The following is a 15,225-nucleotide window of genomic DNA, read 5'->3' as shown; positions in this document are numbered from 1 at the left end:
AACCCATACATATCCTTCAGGATATTGAGTTGCACAGCTAAGACTGAACCTAAGTTCAGGTCTCCCATCCTCCTTCCTTCCACAAATATGTAAAAATCTCCTTTTGTGAACAAAAATAAATTGAACTGTAATGAGTTTGCCATTTCATAGGGATTTCACCATCAGAAAGGCTTGTTTGCAGGTCCCTCTACATATAAAGACTAAAAATAAACCTGGTTTTCCTCACTATATCTTTCTTCAGCAGTTGCAACAGGCAGATTGCAATAGAATTGGGAAAAAAGGCAGTTACTTACCACTTACATAAAAGATACACACAGATAATTGTTCATCATAGAATACTTGTCTCCCCTTTCAAAAGGCACACACAGCAACGTGGACACTGTGATTGTGCCTCTTAAGAGTAAGGAAATAACAACAGATAACCSAAAGTATTCTTCAGTTCACCAAGCCATTGAATTGTAAGCCTCAAAACACGAATTCTACTTCCACTTTAAAAARAAGGATTGATGAAATGTCATATTAAAATTCTATTGCCATAATTCTGGTATTTTTGCCTTGATAAGAAGAACRTCTCTTTAAAAAAAGTGTTTAAAAGGAAAATCAATCCAAATGAAAATGGTACACTGGAATTATCCTATTCTTTCCTATCTGGGAATAACATCTAGAAACTTGACAACAAAGTCAGAGATGTATACACCCRAAATCTTGTCTTCTTTGAATAATCACATCCTTATCAAGCATAAAGAAACACTGATTTACCTGCTAAGCAACACTGATCCATAAAACCTTGTGCTAGATTCTGCTTTTTTTCCAATAGAGGCCAGACAGTGACTCTCTGGTAGCAAAACTTGTAGCACACTCTTTTAGGAAAGATGTGTTTTCTATTCTAAACTTCCTGCTTTCTATTCTATACCTTGTTCAGAATGAAGGAAGCTACAATAGCTGCAAAAAAAAAGAAGTAAAAACCCACAAAAAATCCCCAAACCCCTAAACTAGGTAACACATGCACTAAAATGCACAATGCAAACACTGAATTGACTGATTCTATGCAAAGCCAGAATTCAGCACAAGCCAGAGCTCCTAAGGCTGGACAAATCCAAGCTAACTTCTGCCACATTCTCAATTTGTTAGCTTGACCAGAGGAGCTTGTGAGACAGCTCAGTGGGCTCTTACACATCAATTAGCACCCGAGCCAGCACACTGGGCCAAAGTGTCAGGCACTGAGGTGCCTGGAGGCTACACAGGAATACTGAAGAGTAKAAGAGGATGCAGCCTCATGTTCATCAGTCCCACAAGGAGTCACTTGCTGTCCATCTCACACTCCCCAGTAATCGTGACACAGTACAGGAACAACAAGCAGTGGTTCTGCAAGTTRGATCCTGCATGGCTTATCAGCATTGGCTCCATATGGTACAAAACCACTTGAACTGCTTCCAGATGGGATTCATCCCAGAAGCAGAGAAACTACATTTTCACAGCACTGCACACAAGCCAATTTGATGCATGCAATCAGCTGGCCATCTCCGTGTCCTTGCACAATCTACAACTTAAGATTGTAACAGACAGAAACAGGAGCTCACTCATAAATGCTAATTTTTTTCCTCCTTTTCAGGTAGCTGCCTYAAGGTTGAAACTGGGGGAGAAACACTAAAAAAAAATTAAAAGTTATTTTTAAAAAAATTAAGAATTTCGGACAATAACAGCAGAAATGTGCACTATTTCATTTCTGCTATAAACCCCCAGTAACTCCATGCTCYATGTAAGATTGAAAGCCTGACACAAGACTACACCTGTTAAGACTGAAATTCCCATAAAAATTTTCCACAGATTAGCTCRACTAGACTATCAAAAAAGCAGATTAAGATATCTTGTTTTGCTTAGCACAAGAACATCTAGAGGGCACAATAGCCACAAAGACATAAAACTAACAGGGGCTCCTTTAAACCATTACAAATGGTTACAAACGTCTATCTACATTTTGTCTCATCTACTCTCTCAACACTGCCTTTTTAGCACACAGAAAAGTGACTCCTGCACAACGACTCTTTACGCCCAGCACATTCAAAAATACAAATTTCCAAATCACTTAGGCAAAAGAAGTTTTCACTACATATGGCAAACACAGCATGCAACTCATAATTGATATTACCTTGAGAACYCAAACTACATCTGAGGCTCTATTTGCTTCCCCGTCAAATATAGTTTCAGATACAAAAGGAAATCAACTCCAACAGTTTAAAAGTAGTAAAGCAAGTGTTTTATGGCTAAGCTTTCAAGTTGCACTAAAAGGATTTCAGAAGGGCAAACACACAACTGTATAAATGAACACCCATATATTTCAACATCACAGAACTCCTCCCTCTGAGAAAATGCCTTAGCTGGTACTTCTTCCCTGGAAATCCAGTAAAGTTTAATTTGGGGCAGCTAAATTTTAAAGAAGTAAACCAGAACCCAGTCTAGGCTTTTATTTTCAATTCATCATTTCAACTTAGATCATCCCCCAGGGTGCAGATACTASAGAAAGCTGACCCAGAGCGTACATTACAGCTGCCTCTCTCTTCGGAGCCCGCGTTTCTTTCACAGCACTGACGTTTCTTGGTTCTTCATCCTCACTGTCAGACATAGAGACGAAATGCACCCCTCGTTTGTGCTTGAAATAAGACTCTTTCACTGTCCTCTGAGCTTCAGGGGTTTCTGGGACGGTGGAATACTCTGTGCAAGCCATTTCAATAGGAGAAAAAAGAGGAGACAATAATGTATAACTTCAAATATTTATTTGTACTTAGAGCATCAGGTAGCTCTGATTTCTTTCAGAGACACAACAGCCATTTAAACAGAACTCACATTCTCATGCATGGAAAATTCTTGTAAGCTGTATTCCTTAAAGTGGTAACTTACCTGGCAAAGGATCTTCAGCCCTCTTGCATGAAACAAACAATTGTTATACTACAAAGTGTAAGAGAACATGTATTTTAAGCTAATAACTACTTATAAATAAATAAATTTTTATTTTTGGAAAAATGAGCAAAATCCTCTGAACTACTTYCAAGCTGATCAGAAAATCGATAGAAACATAAGCATATGACTGAAGAGAGAAAGATTGATGCACAGAGCAGGGAACATGACAGCTGCAGAGAGCATTTTCTGTATGAAAGAAATCTTGTGGAAAATAAATTTAGAATAACTCACTGTAGCAGTCTTGAATAGAAAGATAGATAAATCCTAGAAGTACAGGCAATTTGCTGACACAGGAAACTGCACAGGCTTTGAAAGGGAAAGGCACCCAATAAACGAAAAAAATACGGTACCAAATGTTACAGAGTACACTACAGAAAAAGTAGAAAACAACTTTGAAGTGGAACTTAATAGTGGTTAAAGGGATGTAGTGAATGTAACTCAGTGTCTATGAGGAAACATCAATATGGTTTCAATGACAGTTCAAAAAAGTTGTCATTGAAGCCTTGAGACTTCCCTGTCTGATCACTGAGGAGCCCCTCTGGCAGCCACTCTGGCACCACCTGAGCTGGGACCAAGACCCCTTTGGAGTGACACCCTCCACACTCACACAGTCATACCAAGYTTCTCACAGCCGTCTCAGACATCCAGATCCCTAATATCATATAATCATGGTGCAGTAATGAAAGCACCACTTGCATTGGTGTCTCCTCAGCTTTTATAGCCTCACAGTCTTAAGTGTGGAAAAATCTGGAGTCATCAGCTCCTGAGTGTCCAGTCCCCTGGCTGGGCCACAGGTCCCTGGGCCCTTTGCTGTTGCAAGGGTCAGCAATTCATGGCCTCTTGCCTGGGGCTCTCYTCACCCACAGCTCAACCTGCAGCCACACATTGAGCTGCCAGCACTGAATGGACTCCTCAACAGCATGTCCTTAGCCAAATATAGAAAAAATCCAGGATAAAGGGCAGGAGAGGCAGCTACAAACTTCTGGGAAAGTTTTGTTTTAGTGACACTACTGTCAGTGTAAGTCTTCATACAAAAAGATCTTAAATCCTCATAACTCAAAGAAAGAATCATAGGCATCTTCTCCCCTCTAACACATCCATCTTTTCTTAAAACTCATGTGCCTGTAAACCCAACACCAGTTGTGCTGCTGACTCTGGTACCACGATTTCAGCTGGAAGTAAAGGTAGCTTCTTCTGCCTCCATTCACTAATGCAGAAACTTGCTGAGTCAGATTAACAGAGTGTAGTAACATCACTTTTCAAAGCTGATTTGCCAACAGACAATAGACACAGATGAAACTAGAATAAATTTATCTGATAGTCAAAAGCAGAAAGGAGCTCCATAGTGTCTAATTCCTTCATCTGTGATAAAAGGCTTCATTTTAGTCATTAWAAAAATCTAAACATTTTGTAACACTTTCAAAACACAGGATTATGGCAAYGATTTTTACAAGAGGTCAAAGTCTCACTTAGCAAATTAATCTTGTTATTTTGAGAAACCCATATGCAGGTGAATTTAGGAATGCCTAAAACTTATTAGCTCTGAAGCAGTAATACACTGTTCCAAGACAGACCTCCCTGCATCCAAGACCAACWCATAGACAGTGGAAGCTTCTGCAGCAGTACCTTCTTCTATCTGTCCATTTTAAGAAGGAGATGTGTTGTCCTTCATGCAGTTACTTCATCTGAAAACCAATTAAGTTTTTAGATGAATACAGGAAAGAACAAAAGAGACCTTTGGGAACACTACAAAGTTGAGTTATCAGAGCAAGGGCTATCACAATAGGATAAAAATATTAAATGCATAGGAAAATGTGATTGAAATATCCAAACAGGTCTCTAAGAAACAAGAGAATTTCACATCTGTACTGAATTAACACAACTGATCAGGGCACTTTTCATGGATCTCTGCCTTGTAGRTTAGACCAAATTCCAAACAGATCCCCTTTGCAAGCAGTGTGACATGGAAATGACAGGTACTCATGACAGCTTTGCTAAGACGCATCCTTACTTGGTTTTAAACCAAACAAAAACATAAGGAAGTTTTAAGAAATAGTATGGTGTTACAAGTAATTTTATTCTTTACAGTATAAACCTTGGACCAGGTTTATATTTAAATAAAAAGAGTACATAATGTTTTAGTGATTTCTCATTTGATTTTTACTTTATTTAGCAATTATTGTCCAGTTTTCATGACAACTCCTAACATCTGTACCTATAAAATGCTGAGTTACATGAAAGAAACTGTCCCTCTCAAAAAAAAMCCCACTATTTCCTTCTCCCCTTCCTTCATCTATTTCACTGAACAGTCTGCTACTAAGTGGGGAAGCAGAAATCATACATGTAATAAGGAATCTTCCTATTTAGAGCAAACTATGACCTTGTAGAGTAGTAACTGGTTAAAGTTATTCCCACAACATGCAATTGTTGGAGGCAGAATTTTCTGACTAGAATCAAAAAAGAACTGTTAAGGAATGTCTCCAATCATAAGACTARTAATTGACTCAGGTCAGAAATAGGAACACACCTAAGTATCCCTACATGCACAAATTACCAACAAAACCAAAACCCAACAACAATCAATTTTTGTTATCATAAAAAGAGAACACACTATCCTTTAATTCTAAATATAATTTCCTACACAAATCTGACATCACACTCTGAGAAAGCCAGCTTCTTCTTTCCCAAGTGAAAACAAAGGTAAAACCAAAGCAAAAACTGAGGCAATACTCAGAGGCTTACCACATTCACTAACAGTGCCCAGCAAGCATTGTCAAATAGAAAGTAACTTCCACCTAGTTTTGGAAAGCAGTATCAAGCACATGCTGCTCAAGTCTACATGCTACTAAGTATCTAATTTTCAGAGGAATGTCTTTGCCATTGGCTGAAATAATTCTAAATGTCAGTATTACTCCAAGGTGCTTCTTAAAGAGGCCCTTTTAATATGATTACTTCATCTTCCCATGAATCCTTAGAAAAGTTCACTAGGTACTGCAGTCATCACTTTTTCCAGAAATACTCTAAGTAGAATTACACTCTATGAACTGATACATAAGCAAAAGACAGGACTTTCTCACATCCTAAAGAAAATGACAACAGACAGAACCAAAAAGTGCAGTCCCAGTGCAAGTGAACYCTCAGCATTATAATCTCGAACTGCAATCATTTGGGACATATATTCAAATAGTATAGAGATACATACTGTAGTTTGATTTAAATCTCCAACTTTTATTTAAATTCATTGYAGGTTTGTAAGCATGCTTTTTAAGATTTGAATACAATTCTCATTTTGAAATTCATTTTGGTAATTATTCTAATTTGTGCAGCTCTGGTACATTTCTGTCCCATTTTTACAATTATGGAGAGTAACCTCATTATCCCCATACACCCAGCTATTTACATAATTAAAAACATGTAAATTAAAATTACGATGCTTTGCTGTTTCCTTAACAGATTAAGAGAAACCAAACAATTCAGTAAATAATACTAACTTGTATGAAAAATTGTCGCAAGCCACTCCAGCGTATTTTCCAACTCTTTTAGAGAGATCATTCAGACAAAATTTGATAGCTGTCCCTACAGTTGGTTTCTACCCCTCAGTTAAGTGCTGTTCAGAATTATTCCCTACAACCTGGCTGCAAAGTCACTGCAGTCCTGGGTRATTTTGAATACAGTACAAAGATGTCCAATTCTTGTGTCCATCTTACCACAAATTGCTCATTAAAGCATAAGGGATGCATGTTCAACACAAAGCAACAAGAAGCATTCCATACAGACACACCTGGACTACAGAACCACCTAACAAAATTAGCTAGTTCTGGAAAAACAAAACTAAAAAAAAAAAAAAAAAAAAAAAAAAAAAAAAAAAAAAGCCGAAAAGATAATGATAGCTCATGACACAACAGACATCATCTGACTGTATTTTTCAAAGCTGAATGAAATTTAGACAATCATATTACTTTGTCAAATGCCTATTTCAGGGCACACAATAAAACAGAAATCTGAAGAAATCTCTTGGAAATTATACAGAATTATTTGTGCTCCTGAATGAAAAAGTCAGATTTTTAAATTCTTTTTACATACACACTATGGTTGCATGATACCAAAGGAATCATAACAAAACCCCAAGTCATCAGCTATTTAATAGCTTTTTTGTTTGTATAAGTGAAATAAAGATCACTCTCCTCTTGTTTCCCCAGTTTCTTGTACCAGTATTTTGTTAATCACTTTGTCTTCAGAAGAAATCTGAGTAATTGTTGTCCTCACATGATTCATTGAGCATCAGGGCAAGTTATTTTTGGTGAACTTGGTGTAAACTGCTTCTTGTACAGAACAACTCAATAGTCTGACTTGTTTGTGCAGTTAGCAATAGAGCACACAGTGCCATAAACTCATCTTTGGGCCTTCTCCATGACAATTGAGCAATAAAAAAAAACCACAAAACAGAACAAACAAAACCCCAAAAAAAAAAAAAAAAAAAAAAAAAAAAAAAAAAAACCCAACAAAACAAACAAAAAAAATCCCGAAAAAGCCGACTGTTTTATTTGACCCAAAGTAAGAAAAATTTCGTCTTCCTCACACCAATTAGATAACAAAAAAATCTGCCAATCAAATCTAGTCTTCTCTATTACATTTAAGTGCCTAGTATCATACCTACAAAATCTAAGTGTTTTATTTATGGTTAACTTCTGTAGATGTAGAAAATGTGATTTGATTCCTTAAAAGGTTACTAATTCTTTATATAGATTTCATAACACTGATGTGCAAATAAGTGGGAGAAAAAAGTCACTAAACCACTTGATCTTCTTTAAACACTCAGTATCTGTGAAAGATGAAGCATTATGTAGATGCAGAGCACTACTAATCACATCTCAATTTTAAACTTTAATTAGTACCCCAATGCTACACCAGCATCTCTGTCCATGGATGCTAATTTCAGCTCGATACTTGTTTAATTTTGCCTGTTCTTGTACTCTACCCTGTTTCACTGTTAGGTACCACCCTCTCCCACTAGTTTTCCTCACAACTCCTTAGCTTTGCACTGGAGTTCTTTTAGGTCGTCCTTCCTTTTTGTTACCTTGTATCTAAGCTCATGCTTATGCCTCTAAATTGGATATTATATCCTTCTCCTCCACAGTCCCTGTAGAATCTAAGTCAAGGGAGACCAGTATTTTGAAAAACAATAAGCTCTAGAGGTTGCTGGCTGTTATGGTCTAGCTACACACTCACACTAGCTAGCAAAAGTCCACAGCAAATTAAAGGAAAACGGATAATATTAAAATAAAATAAATCACAATGACAAATAAGCCACAAAACAAGCAAAACCATCCATCACTTCACAAAACTTCTAATTCAAAAAGAGCCTCTGTACTCGTAACTCCTGCAGAGCACAAGACAATGATTTACCACAAACAGGAAGAGAACACCTGTTCCAAAGTGCACTTCCTCAGAGTGCCCACTTTTCCATACAAGCAGTACAAAGCACACACATGCAGAACCCAGAATTAACAATTGCTTGCTTCTTTTGTTAAGTTCTCTCTGTCACCAAAACACTCTTTGCTAGTGGATGGGTTACTCAGCTCCAGACTGGAAACTTACATGTTTTTAAAATGTTTTTTTTTTGTTGTTGTTTTTTTTTGTGTTTTTTTTTTTTTACCATAACCCCCTCTTCTGATAACCCTGGGACCCTCACAATCTGCATCTGTCTTTTGGTTTTGTTTTTTTTTTTTTTTTTTTTTTTTTTTTAACATAAACACCGATTGATATTTACTAATGTAAACACAAGTGCACTCCAATCAACTGAAAACAGTCAACCCACACTAAACCAAAATTCAGGGAAAAGTAAATATTCATTCCCTGCAATTCTGATTTGGCTCAGCTTTAACAGGAAATTCCTCTTGTGCATGAAAAAGGTATCTCTGCTATCACATAAATACGAAAAACTGCCTTGCACCAAGGGAAAGTTGTGTGAAAACAAATGCAGTTCAAAAACATCAACAGATATTGTTGTTCCATTTCACCTGTGATGCCCCACACTGCATTAGCCAAGGACTCTACTCAAAGAGTTAAGTGTTTAATCTATCAGACAAATAAATGCTATTTCTTTTCTGAAACCCCCGAAATTTCAGTATAAAAGAAGTAWCAGTAAGCAAAGTTTATAAATAGGAAAATACAACATACTTTCAATATTTAATTGGAAACTTATTTACTAAATTGAAAAAAAGAAGTTATTTCAGATTACCGACTTGCCTGTGAACGCACAGGTTCATTTAGATATGCTGCTACAAATGAGGATACTTTTGKGGAAATTGTTGTGAAAGGTGTGCACAGGAAAACACATTTGTAAAACACGCARAGGGGGCCAAAACCCAAAACGACAAACACCAGAACAAAAAGACAATTACTTTGTTTCTACAAATGGAGCGCTTACACYACTCTCATACTGCATGCAAAACACCTGACTCACCAGGTCCCTCTGTCACCTCCGAAGCCGGAGTGTCTGGCCTGTTGTTGTCATCCGYAGCTTCATCCTCATCCCCTCCAGCGGCACCAAACGCGGCAGCAGCGTCAGGTGTCTCGGCCCGGGCCGCCGGCGGGGACAGCGACTCCTGCTTCCCGTCCTTCCCCTTCTTTTCGAAGCGGAACCGGTCCAAATTGTAGAGACTCATCTTCTTAACTTTTCTGTGGGAAAAGCGAGGAAGGGGAGAGAACCGGCAAGGCCCGTCTAACACGGATCAGGAAAAGAAGGCTCCGGCCGGAGCTCCCGCAGAAACGCGAGGCCAGCGACGCTGTCAAGCGGCTGGAGGGCTCCATTCACCTGCCCATCCATCCATCCACCCACCCATCCATCCACCCACCCATCCATCCATCCACCTTCCCTCTTCCCCGCGCTCCCCTGGCCTCCCTCCTTCTCTCCCGGCTGTCGTCACACCCCGGGCACGGGCGGCGGGCCCCACACGCACCTGTCGCGCAGCGGGGCGCTAGGAGGAAGCGGCGGCCGGCAGGGTCCCGGCCGAGCCCCGGGGCAGGAGCGCCGGCCGGCGGGAGGGCGGGATGAGGCCCGGGAAGCGGGAGCACGGAGCGCTCCCCTCAGGAGCGGTGCGCGGGCCTGCCGGCGCTCGGTGATGACGTCATCGCCCCGCCCGCCAATCGCCTCGGCCGGCCGGAGCGCGCGGGGCGCGTGCGCCTTCGCGCCTTTTCTCTCGACAGCGGCGGCAGCGGCGGCGGTGGGGATGGAGCGTGTGGGGTTCGGAGCCTGTGGAGTAGGAACCTTTGGGGTTCGGGCCGCTGCTGCCGTGACAAGGCACAATTGCATCTTCCAGCCCTTTTGGGGTTCGGGCCGCTGCTGCCGTGACAAGGCACAATTGCATCTTCCAGCTCTTGACGCCGCGCGAGTGGCGTTTTGATGCCAAGTCTTTCGTTGTGCATTCGCACCCTGTCTCTCCCAAGTTGAAAAGATTGGGTGGGGAAACAACGGAAAGACCAAAGTGAAAGATCGGGAGCCCTAAAATACGGGATCATGGAGTCGTAGAATGGTTTGGGCTGGAAGGGTCCTTAAAGACATGTAGTTCCAACCCCCTGCCATGGGCAGGGACACCTTCCACTAGACCAGACTGCTCAAAACCCAGCCAGCCTGCCCTTGAACACTTCCAAGGACGGTGCATTCATGACTCCTCTGGGCAACCTGTTCCAGCACCTCACCATCCTCACAGTAAAGATTTTCTTCCTAACGTCCAATTAAAACCTCAGTATGGGGGCATTCCCTCATGCCCTATCCAGTTAGAAGCTCTTGTAAAATRTCCCTCTCCATCTTTCTTGTAKGCTCCCTTCAGATACTKGAAGGACACRATTAGGTCTCCACTAAGCCTTCTCTTCCACATCGAGCAATCACAATTGTCTCAGCCTTCCCTCAAAGGAAAGGTGCTCCATCCCTCTGATCATCYTARTGGCCTCCTCTGGAYCCAGTCCATGAGRGCYATGTCCTTCCTGTGCTGGGGACCTCAGGGATGGACTTTGAGTGGGGTCTGAGCAGAGCAGAGGGGCAGAATMCCCTCCCTGGCCCTGCTGCCCATGGGGCTTTGGATGCAGCTCAGGATGTGTTTGGCTCTCTGGGCTGTGAGTGCTCATTGCTGGGTCATGTCCAGCCTCTCACCCACCAGCATTCCCAARTCCTTCTCAGCAGGGCTCTCTGGATCTTTTCATCCCCCAGCCTGGGTTGATACAGGGACTGCCCTGACCCAGGTGGAGGACCTTGCACTTGGCCTTGTCAAACCTCATGAGATTCCCATTGGCCCACTTCTTAAGCTTGTCCAGGTCCCTYTGGATGGTATCTCATCTTTCAGGTRTGGATTTAGGGCACTTTTCAGCTTARGTTCCTCAGCATGTTTCCAGCATTGTGTTCCTTTGGCATGATAGATGGGAAAGCACCTCCTTTTGCAATCTTGGGTCAGGACCTGCTGCTGTGCTGGATTTCAGTGGATGTGGGGTGCAGGGCACACGCAGCTGGGTCTGCACAGGAGAAAATACCTGAGGTTACCCAGTATTGCACAGAGAACCTTGCCAGAGCTGAAATGTTGGCCTTAAATATTGAAACAACAAAGAGGTACTGAAACTACCTTTACCSTGCTGCCCTTTCTAATACTAGCCACCTGTGAAATGAGGTGCTTCAAGGCCTGGCAGAAATGAGTACTGGGGAGCCAGGTGCAGCAGCTGTTAAAAATRTTTTGGGGAGATTATGCCAGCTAACAGAAAAACAGAAAAAGAAGCACTTCCCCATCCATTGTGCCATCTCTGTAGTTCTGGGCTCACAGGAAGCTCCTTCACCCTTGAAGTTATTTGCCTTTTAAATTGCAGTAGACAAACACCTGAGAAGCAAAAGGATTTGGAGAAAACTAAGCTTCAGTGAAGATGTCTTGTCTTCACATGAAATATTAATCTAGAATTTGGATAATAGGTGAGTTGAAATTTGTTGGAATCTGCGTTCTGCTAATTCCAAATTTAAATAAGTTGCAGATTAATGTGTAAATGGAACAGAAGAGTGATTTCACCCCCAGATGTGGATGCCAAGGTACAGGTGGATTTGCAGGCTGGCTAGTAGCAGAGCAATGCAGTTCAGAGATCATCTGAGGTTATCCCCTGAGGTTATCCTCTGAGGAGGACTAAATTGTGCTGGAGAAGGAGTGCCTGGGCGAGACTCACTGTTGACATATAAAAAGGCAAGAGATCAAGGGCTTTCATGCAAAGAGCAGGTCAGTGTGARAATGGTGAGGAGTTTGCCTGTCAGCACAAGCTCAGACTCCTACCAATTTGAAATTCTACCCCTTAAAAGGCGAGTTACCCCAAAAATGGGAATAAAGAAGCTTGTAGGTACATCAGAGGTAAAGCTGTGTCTGGGCTGTAGAAGTAAAAGTATGGTCCATGAGGACACTTTTACTTCTGCTCATGGAATTTGGCTCCTGCTTGGGACCTGATACCAAGGCAAAGCTCAYGAGCTTCTTTGCAAAGCCTTAATACTGCTGTTAGCACCTCTAAATATCACACTGACATTTCAACACATAAAAGCATCTAAAGTTTAAGAACTCTGACAAGACTTAGACCACTTTTTCCATGAGGAAAGGATAACAAACTCTGTATGTGATAGATGTCAGGTCATGTTTTTTGAATGACTTGGGCACAGTCAAACAACAATGTTAAATGTGCAGGGACAAATGGGCTGTGAAGYTGCGAAGCTGAGAGAGTAATGTTTGAAAAGGTTAGGAAAAAAGATGGAACAGGAGAAAGTGAGTGGAAAGGGGAGCATGCACTCAGGTCACCCTGTGTTTGTGACTCAACAAGGCAGTCTTTGGGGAAAAGCAATRATAAAAAAGACACAAATTCCAGAACTGGGGAGAAAAAGCAAGTTCAAGTTAAGAAAACTGAAAAGGGATTAAATAGAACACTCCAGAACAAGTCAGATTTTGAAGTCATTGCATTTACAGGAATTAGCATGAACCTAGAAAATGCTGCAGCAGATTACTTCAGTTTTACAGTGCTTTAATTTTGAAAGGCTGGGTAATTGGTAGGTATTAGTATTGTTAACAAGCTATCATGAATTCCTGGCAAGCAAGGCAGAAAAAACGTCTTTTTTGAGGTACTAATGACACTAGGTAGACAGCTCTTGCTTACTGGAGAACTGACATATTGCTGTCTCCTATTGTTCTGGAGGCTTATTTGTGTGATTTTTTTTTTTTTTTTTTGAAGAATGGCAGCAGAAATTTGAAAAGAATCTATTTATATCCAGAATTGCTTTACATGCAACATTAGAGCTGTTACATTTGACTTGTTTTTACTTAAGACAGTTTTGTTGCTATGCCAGTGGYAGAGGAGCATACCAGATGGTATGTAGGCCTTCAGAGAACTTTATGAAGGTTTATAGATCAGTGATAAATTACAATGGCCCAAACACTGAAAGAAGCAAAAGAAAACAAAAATACCAGTTTTAAATTATTCATTTTGAAATTGATGCAAATTGAATTTGCATTGTCTTAAGTAGAAGGAAATTCAATTTTAAGAGTTTGATAATAAGAGTAAAAACCTGGTGAGAGAGTCAAATACTGTGTTTAATTTTGCAAATTGGCAAGGCAGTAAAATGTTTGTTTGTTAGTAAATAATCAGCCAAGACAAAACATGTCTRCAGCCATTCCTTCTTGTTTCAGCTCTTGTTTTCACCTTTGACTCATGCCCTTTTKGTGCCCTGTCACTTCAAACAACTTTGGTTAGGGGAAGGTCTACCTCAGCTACCACAGAAGATCACACTGAAGTTGTACTACGGTATAAAATCAACAAGATCTGTGTCAGCTAAATTCCTACAGCACTGCTGTTGGGGTTTGCCCCCAAATATTGTACAGGATAGGTGGAAAATGTTTCTGCTTTCCTATAAATGATGAGCAGCAAGACAAGTAGTAAGTTGAAGATGGGTTTGTACTTGATTCTAAATAATAAAAAAAAACCCCAAAATTTAAAACATCTATTAAAATGTTAAAACAAATTTGGCTGCAGTTGAAAAAAACAAGAGTTGTATGTAGCACAGGGGGTTGCTGTAGCAACCCTCATAAATATATGAATATCCAAATTATTTTGTTGTGTGAGCTGCACAGTGATTGCAGAGTAAGGCCTCAGGTCAGAACTGTCCCAGAGTCATCTCTTTTCTCTCTTTTTCCTGTCCTTTGCATAGACAGGGTTGTTTTCCATTCAGCAAACAATTAAAAAGAACACCCTTTGGGAAAGAATAAGTGATTGGTTTTATGTATGACAGGATTTATATTGGTATTACTTTATATAAGTATCCTTTTTTTGTGTGTATGAAGATACTTTGAAACTGTCTGGTGTTGGTTCAGGTTTTCTAGGAACATGAACCATTCTACTACTACCATTCTAGAACATTGCTACTTTTTTGTCTTCACCTGAGGTTATTTGAGGTAATATATTTCCATTACTGTTTTTTTCAAGATTAAGCTTATGGTATGTATATATATATATATATATATATATAGTTTTACTTGTAAAGAAGTAAACACAGTTTATTTTTCTCTACTTCTCTGAAGTAGTTAGTTGCCCTTTTTGAATTTATATGTATTTGATTAAGGAACAAGAGAGAGAAAAACTAGAGTACAGAATTTCAGACTTGTTACCCATTTCATTCATTTGGGTAAATGCTCTCTCAGTAATCAAACTAACCATAGTCAAAAGTTTGGCTAGCTCTTAAAAGGTGTGACTTGTCAGAAACTATGCATTCATAATGCTTCCCTTGGGGTTTGTAATGTTTTCAGGTGAATATTACTTTGAAAGTACTGTATGTTTTCTCAGAGTCCAWTTAAACTGTGTGCAGTACCAGCTATGGTATCATTGCTTAAGTTAGGAATTCAATCCAGGGGAAACAAAAAACCCCAAAAGCCTCACTAATTTCCATATCTGTTGGAGTTGCAATTTTATTGTGAGTGACAGCTGCAAAGATTGATACCACTTCCATTTTTTGTACTCTTGAAGGTGTGGACCTTATGATATTCCAGCTGACATTTCCTCTTTTTGTTCCAAGAAATGAAAGCAGGCCAGCCTCCACTTGCCTTGGAGGTTGCCTGATGAAAAACTCTGTTTCACCAAACACATTTAGATCTCTGGTTTGTACAGAGGACTTTCTTCTGTCCAGATCTGTTCYTTACAAGCACCCTCTGAATTGTGGATAAATCTGCCTAAGGCTGGAACACCAGTTTCATTGGGACAATCATGGGA

At 40.2% G+C, this 15,225-nt stretch overlaps 1 protein-coding gene across 1 annotated transcript in view; it reads right to left on the bottom strand.

Moving 5' to 3' along the window:
* Positions 1 to 10,084, bottom strand: part of SMARCAD1 (SWI/SNF-related, matrix-associated actin-dependent regulator of chromatin, subfamily a, containing DEAD/H box 1) — a 40,663-nt gene extending 30,579 nt beyond the window's left edge. The window contains exons 1-3 of the mRNA XM_057366574.1: positions 9,921 to 10,084; positions 9,425 to 9,639; positions 2,541 to 2,712 (exon numbers count right to left, since the gene is read on the bottom strand). Of these exons, the coding sequence (XP_057222557.1) occupies positions 2,541 to 2,712; positions 9,425 to 9,626 (374 nt within the window). The 5' untranslated portion in view covers positions 9,627 to 9,639; positions 9,921 to 10,084. The remainder of the gene's footprint in view (positions 1 to 2,540; positions 2,713 to 9,424; positions 9,640 to 9,920) is intronic.
* Between the last annotated feature and the right edge of the window lie 5,141 nt (positions 10,085 to 15,225).

Source organism: Malurus melanocephalus, unplaced genomic scaffold (assembly GCF_030028575.1).
Source record: "Malurus melanocephalus ecotype Western Australia unplaced genomic scaffold, MMel_1.1 scaffold_68, whole genome shotgun sequence".
NCBI classification, from domain to species: domain Eukaryota; kingdom Metazoa; phylum Chordata; class Aves; order Passeriformes; family Maluridae; genus Malurus; species Malurus melanocephalus.
This window is presented reverse-complemented; position numbering and strand designations above follow the sequence as displayed.